We start from the raw sequence: 17,024 nt of genomic DNA on the forward strand, positions 1-17,024 counted from the left end.
CAACATCCTCGGTAGATTCACAATGGTGTCTGCAGCAACAACCCCTTTTCTTGTCCACGCCCTCATCGAAACTCCTGCTGCTCTCACTTTTATCCTCAAACCATCAACTCAACTTCAACCACTTCCTCCAGCTGCAGCTCTCATCGTTCAATCCTTTGGTGGCTGTATTCTCGCCACAAATCTCATCGCTCTCGTCTTTCTCCGTCGACCTTTTGACGATGTCGCCCAACATGTCGCTCTTGCTTTTGCGTTTTGGCATATCTGGCCTTGTTATCGCGCTTATATGCGCATGAGTGGCTACACAGAAGAGGGAGCTACAACTACGAAAACACTTGGAGGACCGGTGGTGCATCTTGGAGTTCACGTTGTTTTGTTGACCATGTTTCTTGGTACCTGGTTATTCGGCAATGCTTAAAAATAATAAGTCTATGTTGATTTTACGATTACAACTTTTTTAAAAATGTTTCCCTTTTTAGTTCCTGAACAGTCTGAGTCCCGCCTCTTCAACATCAACATCCATATCATCATCGCTCTCGTTCTCGTTGAGCTGCATCTTGCGACCGAATAGCGTGCCGAAGAAACGGTCAATAGCACCCTGCTCCCACGCGCGTCGGTCCTCGGGAGCCATAAAGTTTTGCATCTTCTCGTGAACTGTGAAGCGCATCTTGCGGCCCTTGCTGGCCTTGCGGTCGACGTTCTTGCGGTTCTTGACATCCTTGGCTGCTGTGAGGACTACTGTTGGCACGGCATCGCCGGCACCAGCTCCTGATGAGCCCTCCACTGTTCGCTGGTCGACAAGCTCCTTGAGAAGAACCTGGTAAAAGTCGGCGTCGTCGTAGATATCGTTGTCCTCTGAAACGCCCTTGGCAGCTTGCGCGGGGGCGCATGAGCGAGGGACACGGGAGCGTTTGGCTAGGCGGTTATCGGGGTCGAGAAGTTGATCCTTGAGAGCGCTGATGAGCGTCTTGTTTCGTCCCTCAAGACCCTTTGAAGCTGTGACGTTGACGGATTGCACCTTGCGGGACCACTTCTCCAGACGATCCTCCCTAAATTTGATAGCCCGTCCCTCCTCAGTTTGGATCTGTTCCCAGATCTCACTCGTAGTCATGGACACGTCCAACTCGCGCTTGCGCTTCTCGCCAGCGTGGGATGGCCCAAAGTTATCCTTGAGACTGCTGATGGTGTTGAGGAGCTTGATGGCAGCCTCTTCTGCAGCCTCGTAGGGCTCCGATTCGGGCTCGGGGTTGGAATCGAGGGCTTCGAAGGTGTTGGCGGCGATGAGAGCTTTTTGAAGACGAATTCGCATGTTCAAGAGTCCGTCGTAGGCCTTGCGCTGTTGGCGAATTGCCAGACCCTTGTCGACGTCGGGTCGGGTAGACAGAGCTGCCATCATGGGCTTTGCGTTTTGAGCCTTGGCCTTTGAATCTTCCTCATCGCTTTCGCTATCATCTTCATCTTCCTCTTCATCTTCACCAGAGCCCTCTTCGTCATCGTTCTCATCGGATTCATCATCAGAGTCTTCCTCGCCATCGACAAGAGCGTCCAGACCATCATCCATATCTTCGTCCTCAGAGTCGGAACCGCCAAGCTCTGCGCCCTCTTCTTCGTTGTCAGAAGAAGACATGTAGTCGGCAGCAGTAGCTCTCTTCGAAATAGGCTTGTTGGGCTTGGAGCTTGCGCGGAAAGTATAATCCTTGAAGCGCTCCTCGTCACTCTCGCCAAGGGCATTGTCGCTAGAGATTTCCGAGTCGTTGGCCTCGGCTTCATCGCGCTCAAGATCCGCGGTCTCCGGGTCATCGAATTCTTCGTCGCCCGATTCCTCTTCGTCGTTGTCCGCGGATGCGCTCTCTTCTTCAAGAGCATCTCGCGAGACGCGCGAACCACGGTACTGGGGACCAAGAGACAAGCCCTCTTGCTTCCTCATCTTGCTCTTTCCGACAGAGACATAGTGCTCAGTTCCCGCATTCTCGTCCTCGCTGTCTTCGCTTCCGCTGCCTTGCTCGCTCGCATCGGCCTCTGGATCGTAATCTTGAAATAGTTAGGAAACATGCGAAGATGAAAGAAAAGTTATTTACGACATACCCTTGGTGAGGGGCTCATCAGGATCCTGGAAATCCTTTGCGCGACCCTTTGCTTTAACCATTGTGAATTGGTTATTTAGACTTTTTTTTGTAGAATCTTGCAATGGAAGATCTTCCACTAACAACAATAGCCCCCACGTTGGAAATTTCTGAGATTCGGCCTTGAACTTTTAGGCGGTGGAGGATGGCAGAACTGTCGCAGCTTGACATTAGTGGATGGTGCCCTGTAGAGTCCGCTAGCTCATGGAGTCTATTCCCATGCGTTCCATGACACCTTATTTAGTCAGTCTTCAGTATTACTGACATAGGTAGATAATCTGATATCTCTCTTTCTTAAACGGTATTGACAGACTTTAGATTTGTGCATCTTATAATTGAGGGGCTCGAGCCATAAATTATCGAGACTTCAGATTGTATTTGCCATTATCGCTTCCAACATGCGAGCAACTACAGCTCGTCTCTTTCAGAGCTTCCGGGCTCTGCAACATGAGAACCCGCTGGTGAGTGGCTTCTCATATTCTCATTCTTATAGAGTTTGAATCTCATATATAAAATGCCAGGGCCTCCCTCGATCTGGAACGCCCCCAACTTGGGGTAAACGTCCAGTACGTCGCAAGATCACAGGCGTTGAAAAGGTTATTGCTGTATCGTCTGCCAAAGGTGGTGTAGGCAAGAGTACAGTTGCAGGTATTCAACACTATATCACAAGCATTGGAACGTTTCTAAGCCTACATAGCAAACCTGTCCCTGGCCTTTGCTCGCCTGGGCTTCCGTGCTGGTATCCTAGATACTGACATCTTTGGCCCATCGGTCCCGACCTTGTTTGACCTCTCAGGAGAACCAAGGTTATCAAGCAGTAAGTGATGATAGCATGAAATTACCACCAATGGCTAACATGCTCTAGATAACCAATTGGTTCCCCTTACAAACTATGGAGTCAAGACAATGTCTATGGGCTATCTTGTTGGCGAGAATGCACCAGTTGTATGGAGAGGTCCTATGGTGATGAAGGCTATCCAACAACTTCTTCATGAAGTCGAATGGGGTGGTCTTGACGTCCTCGTCCTCGATCTACCACCAGGAACAGGAGACACGCAGTTGACTATCACGCAACAAGTCATTCTAGATGGTAGTTGATTACGGCATGCAGCAAATCACTCTTGCTAACCGGGAATAGGCTCTGTCATCGTAACTACGCCTCATACTTTGGCCACCAAAGACGCCGTCAAGGGTATCAACATGTTCAAAACAGTCGACGTCAATATCCTTGGCGTGGTGCAAAACATGTCTCTTTTCCAATGCCCTCATTGCCACGGAGAAACCAACATATTTGGTTCCAACGCGAGAGTGGAGAAGTTATGCCAAGAGCACAAGATCGACTTCTTGGGAGATATTCCCCTGCACCCCAACATTGGAGACGATGGGGACAGGGGAAAGCCAACAGTAGTGGCGGAACCTGAGAGCGAGAGGGCTGAAGCCTTTCTCAAGATAGCGCAGGATATTTGTCCAAAGATCGAGCTGAGCAGCAAGTAATGACCAGGTCGACTCACCACAAACAAAATGTAAAAAGACATGTGCAATGAATGTCCCTATCAGCTCACTTAGTAAAACATTCGGATCAGGGGGTAAGACATGATGTGCTCAAAAAAACCACTATTTGATTTGACCTCGGCTGGCCTGGTCGAGGCCGCGTCGCTCCTACGTACTAGAATTAGGGAAAGAACTGGAATGAACGCGAATGAACGCCGTAAAGATGAATCGTTAGCTTCTGCCATGATGAAACGCAAGGCATGTTACCAAACAAGAAAGGTCCAGAAGTTTCCAAACGCCTCCCACCGCATGTCCTTTACATTTCGAACCGAGTACCCTGCCAAGAGAGAATGCTGATTAGTCTAGCTCATCGTTCACTTGATAGATATGACGGCTTCGGGTGGGGTCTTTGCGCATTGCTTGGCCAGAGCCCGTGAAGCCAACTGAGAGAAAGTTAGTATCTTTTTCGTATAGCAGGCGGAAATTTTGCGTACCTCTACCATGAACACCTTCGGGAGTACGGAACATGCTGTCCTTCTTTGCGGTCTTGCTGCCCTTGGACTTTGCGCTAAACTCTTGCCACTTATTCTTGTTCTTCTCGAGTTCCTTCTTGGCCTTGATCTTCTTTGGCTTGGGAGGCTTCACCTCGCCATCCTTTTCAGCATCCTTCTTGGCATCGGGATAAACTGTTGCGCCCGCAGAAGTGACAAGCCCAGGAGCAGATGGTGTCGCGGGTGCTGAAGACGTCGGTGTTCCATCGGCTTTGCGCTTGTTGGAGACGGGTCGAATATCGCGAGCTTGAAGGGTTTCTGTGTTATCGTAGGTCTTGAACTTGACGACATAGATGGGATTCGTCGAAGAACCAGTAATAGAGGTGATGCGCGCTGTGTAAAAACCCTTGTCGCCAGAAACCCACTTGGCTAGAACAGTATCGTTGACCTGGTAGTTTGCGGGAGCAGCCTGTTCCTTTTCCTCGGCCGGAGCTGCTTTCTTAAAGGCGGGGTGGTTCTCGCGCGACCACTTCTCGGGCTCGGGTGGTGGTGATGGCTGCTTGGGAGCGGGCTTGGGAGCCTGGGCAGGCTTGAGCTCAGCAATCTGTTCATTGAGAAGATCGATGAAACTGTTTAACTCGTCCTTTAATGCTTTGAGTTCGACATTGTCGGGGTCATCGCGGAGCTGGCCAAGAACGATCTCGAACTAGAGAGTAACTGGTCAGTATGACGGATTCTAACGTTGGGTGTGGGAATAGATGTCGCACTTGTTCTTGGTAAGCCTTCTTTTCCCCTTCGATTTCAGCGATAGACGACATGGTATATGTATTTGCGGGGTTCTGGGGTGTTGAAGTGATGGCTAAAGTCGAGGTAGGTATGGCGATTGGTTGAAGACGGCGATATGATGGTTGGCTTGTTAATACACGGACAATGGAGATTGAAGATTGAAGTTAAAGGTCACGTGCAAGGCACCCCCAGATTATCCTTGTCGCCAAGCTTCTGGAAGGTTGTAAAGAAAATGTTGAACAACTCAAAGTTTGTTACAACTGTTATTATATTTACTTTACTGGCATATTAACAGTAATTCTTATTATTTTTACTTGATTTTATGAAACTGTTGTGTTAGGAGAGAACTCTGATTCAATGAATCTGGTCAGCTTTGGTGAGGTTGAAGAATGAAGAATGTTGTACCAAGATGCATGCAGCTGAACAATAATAGAAAAATAGAATCACATGACAGAAACTTTTATTATAACCTTGAATTTGGCACGACCTGACGACACGCGGCAACATGAACAGTATTGATATTTGTTCATGACTCCAAGTTGATCAACGATGTCTTCATCTCACCTCCAAACTTTCACTTGCACTGCTACGCCTATAGTCGGCCCGGGATGAGATTCCATACACAAAAGTCAAAAAGTCAAAAAGTTAAAAGTCAAAAGCCAAGACAAGCCGGATCAAACCCCATTTACTATGCAACTAGCAATTCCCAACTCCGCCAGTCCCGTAACTAATGCAGTATGTATTACAAGTGACGCATTCGTGAGTTTGCCCAATCTCACATTCTTTTTCTTACCTAGTTTCTATTGGGGGGGGGGGGGGGGGGGACTCGTTATCATTCTGTGACAAAGTTCCACAAGACAGAATGCGAGGCTTCGTAAGTTGTCTTCCTTCTTCTCGGATTGCCAAAGAGGGAGAGTTCCGATTGCGGCTCTTTGCTTTTGACATAACTTGTCATTTATTCCCTGCGCTACTAAGATATGGTAGGCAAGTAGTAGGTAGTTATCTTCTGTTGATCTCGCTCATCACACTCTCAACAAGTCCACTCGCTAGTCTGATTCTCGTCATCCCCAAGGACCTTGTTCGACTACTGCTGCTACCTAATTATTATCTCGCTCGTTCACTAGCTCCAACTCAACTTGACTCCTTTTTTTTTCTCTTACGGAACATCGTCACTGTAATAAACTGCCGTCTCTCTTAGTGCTCTCTCTGCTCTACTCTGTTGTCAGAGTCATAAACAACTTAAACTTTCACCCCTCTCCAAGATCAACGAATCTCGGTCGTCTCTATTACGAAAAGGCTTCACTTCATTCGATTCCCCTACAAAAACAAGCTTGTCCCGGCACTTGGCTCGTCTCCTCTCGGCAACACTAGTTAGTTCCTAGTTTCAATCTCCGCCATTTGTTTGTTCCCCTTCGTTTCGCCTGGGGTTTCCTTGCTCTTTTTACTTGGTCTGTGTTGGTTTGGTCTAGAATTACTCGCCTAGACCTTACGTCGTCAAAAAAAGTTGATTCTTCCTCTTCGCGTACAAACATCTTTTCTCTCCTCCCTTTTTTTCTATTATTCTCCCTTTTTAATTCCTCATATCACATTATCCCCAGATTCAAAGACTCCAGAGGGATCGTCGGAGATAAACTCCGCCCCTCCACACGCCTGACCTCACCAATTCTTTACTCGGCCGATCCGTTAACATTGACATCACTGAAAGGGAGGAGCCCTACCTACACTTAAAGGGAGCTCCATATTCGGTTACGGGAACGGAACTACCACCATTCGCGATCCGACGGCTGCATATTTCCATACAACACGACTCGACACGACACGCACGACTTGACTCGACTTTTGTTTTAATTAATTTCTTACAACCTTTCTTCTTCTCAATATCTTGCCCTGTTCGCGATTCGCCCTTTCCCAGTGCTCATGATAGCATATGCTCGGATCCTCGGTCCGGCCAGGAGGAACATAACTTGACACTGTAATCGCAAAAAATAAGCCAACGAAGGGGGAAAAAAAAGGATCATCGTCGCGAAACTCGCAATTCTTGACTCCTCAAACCGATCTTGATCAATTCGTTACCGAGAGAAATTTGTGCGCAACCTTTACGACTTTACTTGCTGTATTATACCTCCCTACCTACCTCCCCCTCCACATCCCAATCCGACAGGTACAGCCAGCCATGCCTCACACCAAAGATGCGGACAGCGCATCGTCCACGGGCGGCCAATCAAAACGACCTCCGCTCAACCATCAGGAGAGTGATTCGCAGAGCGAGAGCAGCGGCGTACACAGCCAACACCAACATCAGCAACCTCGCCGACACGTTCGTCATCACCAGCGACAGCACACTGTTGGTCACCTGCATCACGCCCGAGGCCCTGGTTCCAAGACTGCACCTAAACAACCAAAGCTCAGCCGTCGTCATACCGATACCCCCGATCAGATCGAGCAGCAGCAGCTTCTTCAAAGAAACGCTGCAGCCGCAGCCGCCAATTCGCATCGACGAGCTGCCAGCGACGCCAAGCTATCTTCGCGCGACTCCTCCTCGGGCAATCTCGTAAAAAGCGCGTCACAAACGAAGCTGGTCAAGAATTCCCCGCAACCAAAGATCGTCAAGAGCCCATCTCACTCCAAGCTCAAGCGCAATCGCTCACATACGGAAATCGGCAAGAGAACCCGATCTGCGGAACTCAAGCGCGCATCCAGTACAACAATTGTCTACCAGCCTCAAACCTCTGGCGGCAAGTCGCAGGTGCATTTTGATTTGGGCAACGAGGAGGACGAATGGGTTGATGCCAGCGGTTCTAACTCGCCCTATCTCTCCCGCAAGGGGTCCCTCAACAGCAGCAATCACTCTGTCCACCCCGACGACCGCTCGAGACCGGTGACACCCAACGACGCTGCCGCCTACAAGCAGGCCGAACGGGAACAAGAAGAACCAGAGCAGCAAAACTCAACTAGCCCAGAAAGGGAGACGGCGCATCGCAAGGAGTATCTCACATCCCGCATTCTTAAGCGCACTCCGTCCCACGGAGCTCCACCCCAGATGAGCGCCGACCTAGCGCAGATCTCCCCTCGGCACTTTGCTCCAGCTTCTGCTGAAACCCCTGGGTCGGGTACTCTTGCGGGAAGCAATACGGATGAGTTAACATCCCGGTTCGTCGAGGCTGTTGGTTCAGGGTTGACTAGTGATGGATCCTTCTACCGACCGCGTCGAGGCGACTTTCCTCGGTACGATGAAACTCCTCACAAGGCCCGCTCCGTTACCAGCTTGAAAGGCGATCGCGAAGAGCGTCGAGAGCCACCTACCAGCACGCCAAAGGAAGAAATCGACGTGAGCGCTCTTGCGCCCAAGGCAGCGCGACGCACAGCACCGCCTACTGCCCAGACATCACGGACACAGCAGAAGCTGAACTTACAACGAGCCAGCTCTGTTATTGAACCCGGGCAAGCAGGCAGTGGTGTTGGAGGTGTAGTCGGCCATACGCCACTTATTGGTGTCGGCGGACCAGGCTATGATGGCGGTAACAGTCGAGATCCCCGTGTCGGTAAGCTCTTGGAACGAACCGGTATGGAATATCTTGTCGTTCGACGGTATCAAAACCCCGTCTCACGTTCACTTGAACGTCTTAACCATCTCCCGGGTATGGAAAAGTCATTGCGCATTCCACGACCTTACTCGGCCTCTACAAACGGCAAGCGATCCGGAGATCTCATGATGCGCCAGCACACTCGCAACGTCAGCATGCCCGATGCTCGACGGCCTGTTACACCAAAGCGAGCTGCCTCGGTTCGCACCAATGGTGCAGGATCGAGCTACGACGGAAACGACGACGACGGAAGGTTGACGGATAGACTAAGTGGATCGAGCCTTGTCGGCGGTGAAGAAGAAGACGGGACGACTGCCCTGCTCAGGAACTTGTGGGAAAAGTCCGCGGAGTTGAGTGCCAGCACAGACTAGAAGCCTGCTTGTATGGATACAGATACGGATACATCTTTATAACTTAAGGGAAAGGGGCGCATGGTGCATCAAGGAAATAAGAATGTGCGCGGCTAGCACATAGGTATAGAAAGGTATGAGTCGAAGACGTGACTTTAGAGCGTCATTTAATCAAAACATATTTTACATCGTTCACTACAAAAACTGTAAAGGCCAACTTTTCTGATATTCTGAGGCTGGGCTCTTTCCTTCTGTGGAAGTTTCACCAATGTGCCTAAGGCAGTTAAATATGGAAAGACCAACCTACCAAGATGGCCGCACCCTATCTTTCGACCTGAACTTGTCTCTTCAACATTTTCCCTACTCACTGATTACAACCCAATCTTGCTAATACTTTTTACTTATTCCACCTATCTTATGCTCTAGTTGCTCAACTTGTGTCGCATTGCCTGCCTACTGTCACTTTTACAATCCAATTCATTCTAAACCGTATCCTTCTCTCGACAGCATGGAGGGTTATGACGATGCAAGATGCCTCCCTAAAATCCCAAAGCTCTTCCCTACCTCTGACTCGCAACCAGACCTCGTTCTGTATTCCGCATCCTGTGATGTGACGAGTAGCAATACTCTCCACGCTCTTGATACTTGTGATGACAGTAACGAATACGACAGACAAGCGGAAGACCAAGGACAAATCGAGTCCTTGTCTAACAACGCCCCCCACTCGACGCTCATGAGCCTTGGAGATGAGAAGGCTATGTTTTAGAAGAACAATGAAGCGCAAGAATACCCAAGACCCTCAAGAGTTTTCGCAGCGGAGATCATACAGTGTCTAAAGGACGACACGGCCTCAGTTCACTCCTGTGCCAGTTCTACACACTCGGATGGCGATTGTCAAGGAGAAGCCACGGAAGACTGGAGAAATTTGGGCAACGAAGCTCTCAACCCAGATGATCACTCTAATGATACTAGTTCCAGCAGTTCGGGTGGAACAACACCAAACGCACATTTTCTCGAGTCGGGCATAGACTTGATTGACGCTCAAGAACAAGTACCGCAGCCCTTGACAAGACACCGCCTACAATCAATACCGGATACTCGACTATACAAGCTGGGTTCAGTATACAACAAGCTGAAAGGTATGGCAGAAGAGTCGCAGGCTGCCACTGCTGGTAGTGACACACCTCGGCCAGACCCTAACGCTGATCCTGATGACACTTTTGAAGATCTTGGATCAACCTCAGAACCGGAGTATCCAGCTTACTACATCTTCGACCCCCGGTCAACTGGCTCTGCGTACTATATGTATCAAGATGCTGATACACAAGAAGGCTACAAGATTGAGAAAGTTCCCTTCAAGCCCATATTGCCAGAGCCAGGACAGCGAGCATACTGCATTGAGGCGTCGGAGAAAGATCAAGGTGAGCCCAGACACGCGAGCCAAGAGACATTGTGGAGGGTCGACTCGTCTCGCGTTCCTGCAGTTATCATTGATTCCGACAGCTCAGATTCCCACGAAGCGGTAGTGGGCGAGAACGAACCTTTGTACGCTGGCGATGAAGCAACTCAAAGCATTGCCAGGAAAGTGAGTGATCGGCTTCAGAAGATCCGGCATTTGAGGGAACACCTGCGTGTCATCAACGGCAAAGGGCGTGATGTCCCAGAAGCGAGAGGACTGTATCTCATTGGCGACAAAGATATCCGCGACGTCGTCAGTATTGTATTGAGTGAAGTGTTCAAGAATGGTCAAATCGACCGATCCGAAAGAAGAACTACAACAGAATCTTCTGAGGATCGACCCTTACCAAAGTTAGACGGAGACTCGAACACCATCCTGATGCCTACGCCTACAGCAGTAGATCCAGCAACAACCATAAACCTGCCGAATACCTCTTACGCGAATATTAACGCATCAGACATGCAAGTTCACACAAAAGTCCGTGGTGCGGAATCTGATGCAACGACGACAGTCATCACACGGCGGAGCGTTGCTGAAATTGTTTGGTCTCGGGCTTATCCTGAAGGCTATGGTCCGGATTCGCAAACGCATGGTCGAACTGTGTCCGACTGTTGCTCACCCACTCATGGAGGCTCGCGTTCGTGTACAGATGATCGACGACAGAGTCATCCTAAGGTAGCTCAAGGCGATCCTACACTGCGACATTATACTACACCAAAGAGTACAGCTGAAATCCTCGCGGACATTATGTGCAACAAAAACTTTGAAAAGCAGTTGCGAGTCAGTGATGGCACTGTCATAACCTCATTTCCGAGGCTCTTTTCCCGCGATCTGACCAGCGACTGGCCAAGATCATCTATAGATGGCGGAGACTTGAACAAACCGGCGGCGTCTACTTTGTACCATCATGGTGTTGATGCCCGCAGTGGCCTTCATGAACCAGTACCCTCACCTGCCAATGAGCACCCCCCGATAGGTCCAACATCCCGGACAAACGGCGGTTCACTCTTTGATACAAACCCCTTCAACCATAGACTCAAGAATAAATACTTGCCAACCCCTCTCGCAGCAGAGAGAAGACTGAGCGCTTCCCTAGATGCCGATACTCAAAGACGCCGCAGCACGCTGATAGCTGACATTGAAGAAGAGACTGTGGATGATTGCCAACCTCGCCCTGGTCTTATGAACAAGATCAAGCACGGTAGCCACAAGCTTTTTCACAAAAGTCATTTTCGGAGGCCAAACAGGAGTACAACGACCGAAGATGATGCTTTTGAGGAGAGCAGTGTCGTGCGTTCAGGGAACAGTACAGGAAGAGGAAGATCTCCAGAGCCGCCCATATCGGATAGCTCAAGAGTACACAAGACCGCAACAGGGAGTCAGGTCAATGTCGCCTCATATGAAGAGGGGGTATGTTCGGAGGATGACGAGCCACACAGATGCGTCAACGATTGTTCGTCTCGCGATCTATCTCCCAAATGAGACGACCAGTGGAGAGAGGGATGATGGAAAGCGCAATTAGAGCATAAATACCTAAAAACCTCAGTTGATAGAAAGAATGCAAGTACTTGGTATACCTATGACTTTTGTCGAAATGCGTAACTGCTTCGTATTTTGACAAACTCGTCTGGAGATGGTTGGATCTTGAGGGGTCATAAAATATCAACGCATATGCATCGTTATGTCCTATTAATACCTGCTATACCACGTCGATATGTTCTACACTGCCTTGCTGGCTCTGGCCTTGTTCTCCTTATGCCTCTTCTCCTTGGCTGCTGTCTTGCGACGCTTCATCCAAGATCTGTTGAGATCACGTCTGTTATCCCAGAACCAAGCCTGGAAATCACTTGAGCTCTGTGGACCAGAAGCATCCTTATCTCCTTCCTCCTCATCGTATCCATGCTCCGCCATATCGGCATCTTCATCGCCCTCCTCCTCATCCTCAGGCCAAAAGTTACGCATGCGCGAGGGATGCGCCGTGTCAGGCGTGGGAGCAGCGCTTCTAACGCCGCGCCATTCAAAGTCCTGGCGAGAAAAGGGAGTCATGGGTCCGGGTGTTGCGATCGTTTGGTTGGCGGGGTCTTGGTCCTCTTCGTTCTCGATATCATCATCGTCGTCTCCGCCGCCGAAAAAGCTGAATGGCTCGGCTTCTTTCTTGGCTGGGGTCTCGGTGGCGCTTTGTTCGGGCTTGGAACGTTTGTACAGGGCTTCGAGGGGATGGATCTTGGTGGAGGGGGTCAGAGGAGGGGGTATCTTGATGGTGAGATCGCGGGAGGGGGGTCTGCTGTCGTCGGCTTTGATGGCTGAGAGAGGTGTTGCTTGTTGAGGTTGTTCGGGAGATTCTTCGTCGGAGGACTCGTCGGAGGAAGACTCGTCATCTTTTTGGGGGGTTTCCTTGGAGGTCTTTTCCTCCTTCTTCTCCTCTACTTTAGCATCGACCTCCATTTCGTCCTCACTCTCATCCTCATCCTCGTCTGAAGATGAGCCGCTGCTGCTCGTGCCACTGTCGCTAGTCTCGTCATCTGACTCTGGAGGAGGCGTAGCCTTCTTGACCTTTTTCTTCTTGGGTGCAGGCTCGCAGACCTTCTTCTTCTCCTTAACAGTCTCAACCACATTACCCTCCTCGTCCACCCAGCCTTTGCCCTCCACGTACTCAGTCGTCGTGCTGGCTTCGCCGTCGGCAGAGTTCTTCAAGAAGCTCGGAAACTTTGTCGTCTTTTCAAATTCGTGAATAACCACCTCGCGATCCTTGCCCTTCTTCTTGCGCTTCCGGGGCTGATCATCCTCGTGGAGAGTGGACATGAGGTTAGGAGGAACCTTTGTCTTGAGCAAACACTCATCTCCTTCTGTGTACTTTGACTTTAGGCGCTTCTTCTTTTCTGTGTACTTGCCATCCTTTTCCTTTTCTTTATCTTGCTTGCTCTTTTTCCTTCTTTGGTCGGCGGGTTCTGTCCAGCCTCTCTTAACTTTGCGATCCGTCAGAGCGACACCCTCAAGAATTTCGGGGTTACGTTTTCGTTTTCTCTTCTCTTCTTTTGACTCCTTTGTCTTCTTGTGCTTCTTCTCCTGCTCCTCATCTGCCTTGTCAAGCTCGGCAGTAGGCTCAATCTTTTTCTCTGGCCGGGCCTTTTCAATCTTGACCTTGGTACCCTTGAGCGTAGCGCCGTTAAGCTTCTTCTTCAATTTATCAGCCTCCATGGTCGGTAGTTCGACGTAACCGTAGCGGCGCTCGGGAAATGTGTCAATCGTGTGGTAAGAAATGTTTCGCGCCTTGGGAGCTACAGACGCTGACAGGACGACTTTGATAAGTTCAGAATCGAGAGGGGTAATGTGAAGTCGGACGTAGTCGCTGGAAGCAGCTTCAGCTTCAGCAGACATTGCGAAGCGGAGATTGCTGGTATAATTTGAGGTTGTGCGACGCAGAAAGCGTCGTTCTGAAATGGACGTTCAAAGAAAAAAGGGACGAGCTTTTACTTTTTGCTTTTGCGATTTGCCTAAGAAAAAAAGTTCCAGGGACCCTTTTAGCGTTGGTAAGGAAGCGCAACCTCTGATTGGTTGAATGGAGCGACGTTGATCCGGGCGATTGGATCTTAGAGATGTGATATTAATTGATGTACAATGTTTATAAAATCAGATGAAAAATATACTATTGGACTTTCTCATTACAGGAATGTCGTTCAAGTTTTGGATTTAACCAGTAAAGGTTCACGAAACTGAGTTGGTAGGTTGACTAAGACGTCTCAGTTACCGCTGAGATGTCAACTCATTCTGTTACAGATCCCATTACCCAATCTGGAAAGTATACCAAAGACTGAAGCAGCCATTAGACAGCCTCGGCGACAAGCTTAAATGGGAGATGGAGTACGGATGATGTAACCCTATTGACGGTAAGAAATGTTCTAGATCGTGGTGTCGATAATTCGTGTGTAGTATTGCGACAAACCAGGGATCCTTGAAACTCTTGGCTCGTACTGTTTGGGACGAATAGTGTCGCAGACAGCCTTAACGACAACAGCCATGATACAGGTCCTGTCGGATATACCTAGATATTGGGATGGAAACTTAATACTCGGTTCTATAGTTTGGTATCATGCTTGATTTAATTTCATGCCTTGGCTTGTTTTGCTTAACCATGGTCACATATAGTCTCAGTGTATAAAAGGCGAATAGTTCCTGTTTATTCGACAAAGATTCAGTAGATATCGTCGCACTTTGTCTGTATCTCTTCAATTCGTTTCAATCCCTGGAGGATCTTCTACTTGTTAATTATATTTTATTCTTTTCTCACCAGTATTATTTCCAAACTGTCATTCAAAATGCATTGGCCTACTCTCATCGTCTTCTTCGCCGGATCTGCTCTCGCTGGTATGCACCCGTTTTAACAGAAATCACCATCACGATACTAACTCGTCATTGTAGCGCCTCACTTGGCCAAGAGACAGAATCCCTGCTTCATCGTTGGTTCCGAAGCCCTGCCTGAAGAGGTCTCCTCCGGGGCCGCAGGTCTGGCCTCTGCTGTCACCTGCGACACTTCGCGAACCACCATCGACGGCGTTCCTGATGTGAACTCAAACGGCGTGACCTTTTCCTCCATCAACTTTGCTGAATCAGGTCAATCCCCTCTGGCCTTTGCTCTCGACCAATTCGCGACTTCATCACCGCTGGCGGATAACGATGTCAACAAGTTTCAGAATGAGCTGAATGTTTACCTTGCTACCGAGGCTGGTATCAGGGCGGCTGGAGGAAACCTTGCCATCAAAGTGCCCAAATTCTTCCTGCAATTCCAGATTGCTCGAATTCAGCAGGCACAAGGCGCTGTGTCCGACATTCCTGGCATGACCGTGGATCACCAGCTCGAAAAGGTGCTCAAGAATGCAGCCGGAGAAGACCAGGCTCTCCTTAACCAAGTGAACGAATTGGCCGTTAATTTGAACTAAGTGCCATGCAAACACGCAGTATAATAATACAAATGGCCCTAATTTTTATCCAACCCAATGTTTGTTTGTACAAGTGACTCCCACATAGCCATCGTTATAAAAATACATCCCATCACAACAATTAGAGAGGAGAATGAAATACGCTAGAAACATCCCCAGAAACACCGGCATTCATCGTGACCCAAGCGCCAAAGAAATGATTTTACGAAGAGCCCCGGAACCAAGGCTGAGGATCCTGCTCGTGCCTGTCGCCGCCAATGGCCTTCCACCAAGTATCGGTACTCCAGCGAATAATACGCTCGGCTGCGCCCAGAGGAGTAGCAGCGGGACGCACGTCGAGGAAGAAAACAGGCTCGCCGTCAGTCTCAGGTTCACCAGAGTAGTAGTCGATGATGTATCGAATCTCCTTCCTCTGTCCGTTGATCTCTCGTCCGACGTACCAGTCGTGTCGGTCGAAAGGGGGCTCGGTGCTGGAAATGAGTTAGACAAGAAATCTTGGGTATACTGAAAATAACGAGAAACTTACCCATACTTGGAGGGGTAAACCCAACCCAAGACTTGCATCATATAAGCCTTGGGAGTGAGCTCCTTGGGCCGACCCTGGAATCGAATAAGGCTTGGCTCAGTATCAACACCGTCCCAATGCTTGTTCAACTCCTCTTGAACATGACCTTCTCCTCTCTTGCAGATTTGCCAGCCTTTGTAGAGACCCCGCGCAAATCGTTGCTCCCAGCCAAGAATTTCCTGCCATGCGCCCTCGTTGAGGAAGTTGTGCACCGAAACCATGCCCTCGACGGCAGTAATATCGGTATCAGTGTAGCCCTTGCGCAGGAGCGCATTATACATTTGCTGAGGCGAAGGGTACTCCCAGTTGCCATCACCAGAACCCTTGGGAATGGTTGACTCATCTCGGCTAGTCGGCAAGGCGAATTCCTGGTTAGGCGCGGGCTTCTGGGAGAGATCGGGGAACATGTAGTTGAGAGGGTTGAGCTGAGAGATCAAAGACTTGGGCTGCTCCTCGTTTCGGGCACCGTGAGGGACAGGGCATCCTGAAGTAGACGGGATTTGGGCGGGCTTAGGTTTAGCAGCGGGATTCAAAGCGTCGGCCGACTTTTGGTGCATAGGGCAACCGGGCTGTAGAGTGGTTAGCATATTAACAAAGGATCTCAAGAATGTGAGCGCACTGGAGGAGCCTTGTTGGTAGTCGCTGGATGGCCAACGGGAACTGCAATAGCAGGAGCTGCGTCTGCCCAAAACCAACCCATTGTAAATAGTTATGAAATATTGTTGTATCGTTTGATAAAGAGCCCAAGAGAGAAAAGGTATTAGCCTCAAAAGCGCAATATTTGGAAGAATCGAAAATGTCGTTGGCGATGATGACAAGATCAAAGAATTGGAGAATGGGGAAATGGATGAGCAGGAAATTCCCAAAAATGGATGCTTTATCGCGCCTATCAAAAAATTTGAGTTGGCGAAAGAGGCAAGACCGGGGCAAACCGCGCCAAGTGCTTCCCACTTTCCTTGCAAGTCCCGTTCTCCAGCAAGAAACGTTCCTGCTTTTTGTCAGCGTCGCACTGCTTTCCCGAGTTGTTCCCGAGAAAGAATTGAACTTATAAGAGTTAATCGATAAGGAGATTGATAATGAATGCGTACTTTGTACGTCACTTTTTGCATTTAGAAGCTTCGACGTCACTAACACTATTCCTTAGCTTGTACCAGGGGATGGCGGGCATCCCTGCAATCAAGTCGTTGCATCATTAATGTTAGCACATGCAAAAGTATTTGTCGCTCTTTAATACCTTCGAA

General features: G+C 49.3%; 9 protein-coding genes across 9 annotated transcripts; 5 read left to right on the forward strand and 4 right to left on the reverse strand.

Annotated features, from left to right (window-relative positions):
* Window positions 1-22: 22 nt before the first annotated feature.
* Window positions 23-415, forward strand: FPOAC1_004478 (uncharacterized protein; the record flags this gene model as incomplete). The annotated part of the gene is made up of 1 exon (XM_044849024.1): window positions 23-415. The coding sequence occupies one exon, from the start codon at window positions 23-25 to the stop codon at window positions 413-415; it is 393 nt and encodes a 130-aa protein (XP_044707734.1).
* Window positions 416-472: 57 nt separating this feature from the next.
* BFR2 (rRNA-processing protein bfr2) lies at window positions 473-2,143 on the reverse strand (the record flags this gene model as incomplete). Its single annotated transcript, XM_044849025.1, has 2 exons — window positions 473-2,028; window positions 2,083-2,143. The coding sequence occupies 2 exons, from the start codon at window positions 2,141-2,143 to the stop codon at window positions 473-475; spliced, it is 1,617 nt and encodes a 538-aa protein (XP_044707735.1).
* Window positions 2,144-2,518: 375 nt separating this feature from the next.
* FPOAC1_004480 (uncharacterized protein) lies at window positions 2,519-3,614 on the forward strand (the record flags this gene model as incomplete). Its single annotated transcript, XM_044849026.1, has 5 exons — window positions 2,519-2,581; window positions 2,642-2,768; window positions 2,818-2,937; window positions 2,986-3,210; window positions 3,259-3,614. The coding sequence occupies 5 exons, from the start codon at window positions 2,519-2,521 to the stop codon at window positions 3,612-3,614; spliced, it is 891 nt and encodes a 296-aa protein (XP_044707736.1).
* A 354-nt stretch (window positions 3,615-3,968) lies between these two features.
* On the reverse strand, window positions 3,969-4,920 carry FPOAC1_004481 (uncharacterized protein; the record flags this gene model as incomplete). The annotated part of the gene is made up of 3 exons (XM_044849027.1): window positions 3,969-4,054; window positions 4,106-4,808; window positions 4,870-4,920. The coding sequence occupies 3 exons, from the start codon at window positions 4,918-4,920 to the stop codon at window positions 3,969-3,971; spliced, it is 840 nt and encodes a 279-aa protein (XP_044707737.1).
* A 2,141-nt stretch (window positions 4,921-7,061) lies between these two features.
* Window positions 7,062-8,843, forward strand: FPOAC1_004482 (uncharacterized protein; the record flags this gene model as incomplete). The annotated part of the gene is made up of 1 exon (XM_044849028.1): window positions 7,062-8,843. The coding sequence occupies one exon, from the start codon at window positions 7,062-7,064 to the stop codon at window positions 8,841-8,843; it is 1,782 nt and encodes a 593-aa protein (XP_044707738.1).
* A 487-nt stretch (window positions 8,844-9,330) lies between these two features.
* On the forward strand, window positions 9,331-11,763 carry FPOAC1_004483 (uncharacterized protein; the record flags this gene model as incomplete). Its single annotated transcript, XM_044849029.1, has 2 exons — window positions 9,331-9,469; window positions 9,638-11,763. 2 exons carry the CDS (start codon window positions 9,331-9,333, stop codon window positions 11,761-11,763), a joined length of 2,265 nt encoding a protein of 754 aa, XP_044707739.1.
* Window positions 11,764-12,000: 237 nt separating this feature from the next.
* FPOAC1_004484 (uncharacterized protein) lies at window positions 12,001-13,659 on the reverse strand (the record flags this gene model as incomplete). The annotated part of the gene is made up of 1 exon (XM_044849030.1): window positions 12,001-13,659. One exon carries the CDS (start codon window positions 13,657-13,659, stop codon window positions 12,001-12,003), a length of 1,659 nt encoding a protein of 552 aa, XP_044707740.1.
* A 938-nt stretch (window positions 13,660-14,597) lies between these two features.
* FPOAC1_004485 (uncharacterized protein) lies at window positions 14,598-15,218 on the forward strand (the record flags this gene model as incomplete). Its single annotated transcript, XM_044849031.1, has 2 exons — window positions 14,598-14,646; window positions 14,701-15,218. The coding sequence occupies 2 exons, from the start codon at window positions 14,598-14,600 to the stop codon at window positions 15,216-15,218; spliced, it is 567 nt and encodes a 188-aa protein (XP_044707741.1).
* A 202-nt stretch (window positions 15,219-15,420) lies between these two features.
* On the reverse strand, window positions 15,421-16,483 carry FPOAC1_004486 (uncharacterized protein; the record flags this gene model as incomplete). The annotated part of the gene is made up of 3 exons (XM_044849032.1): window positions 15,421-15,688; window positions 15,745-16,352; window positions 16,403-16,483. The coding sequence occupies 3 exons, from the start codon at window positions 16,481-16,483 to the stop codon at window positions 15,421-15,423; spliced, it is 957 nt and encodes a 318-aa protein (XP_044707742.1).
* Between the last annotated feature and the right edge of the window lie 541 nt (window positions 16,484-17,024).

This window comes from Fusarium poae, chromosome 2 (assembly GCF_019609905.1).
Source record: "Fusarium poae strain DAOMC 252244 chromosome 2, whole genome shotgun sequence".
NCBI lineage: Eukaryota > Fungi > Ascomycota > Sordariomycetes > Hypocreales > Nectriaceae > Fusarium > Fusarium poae.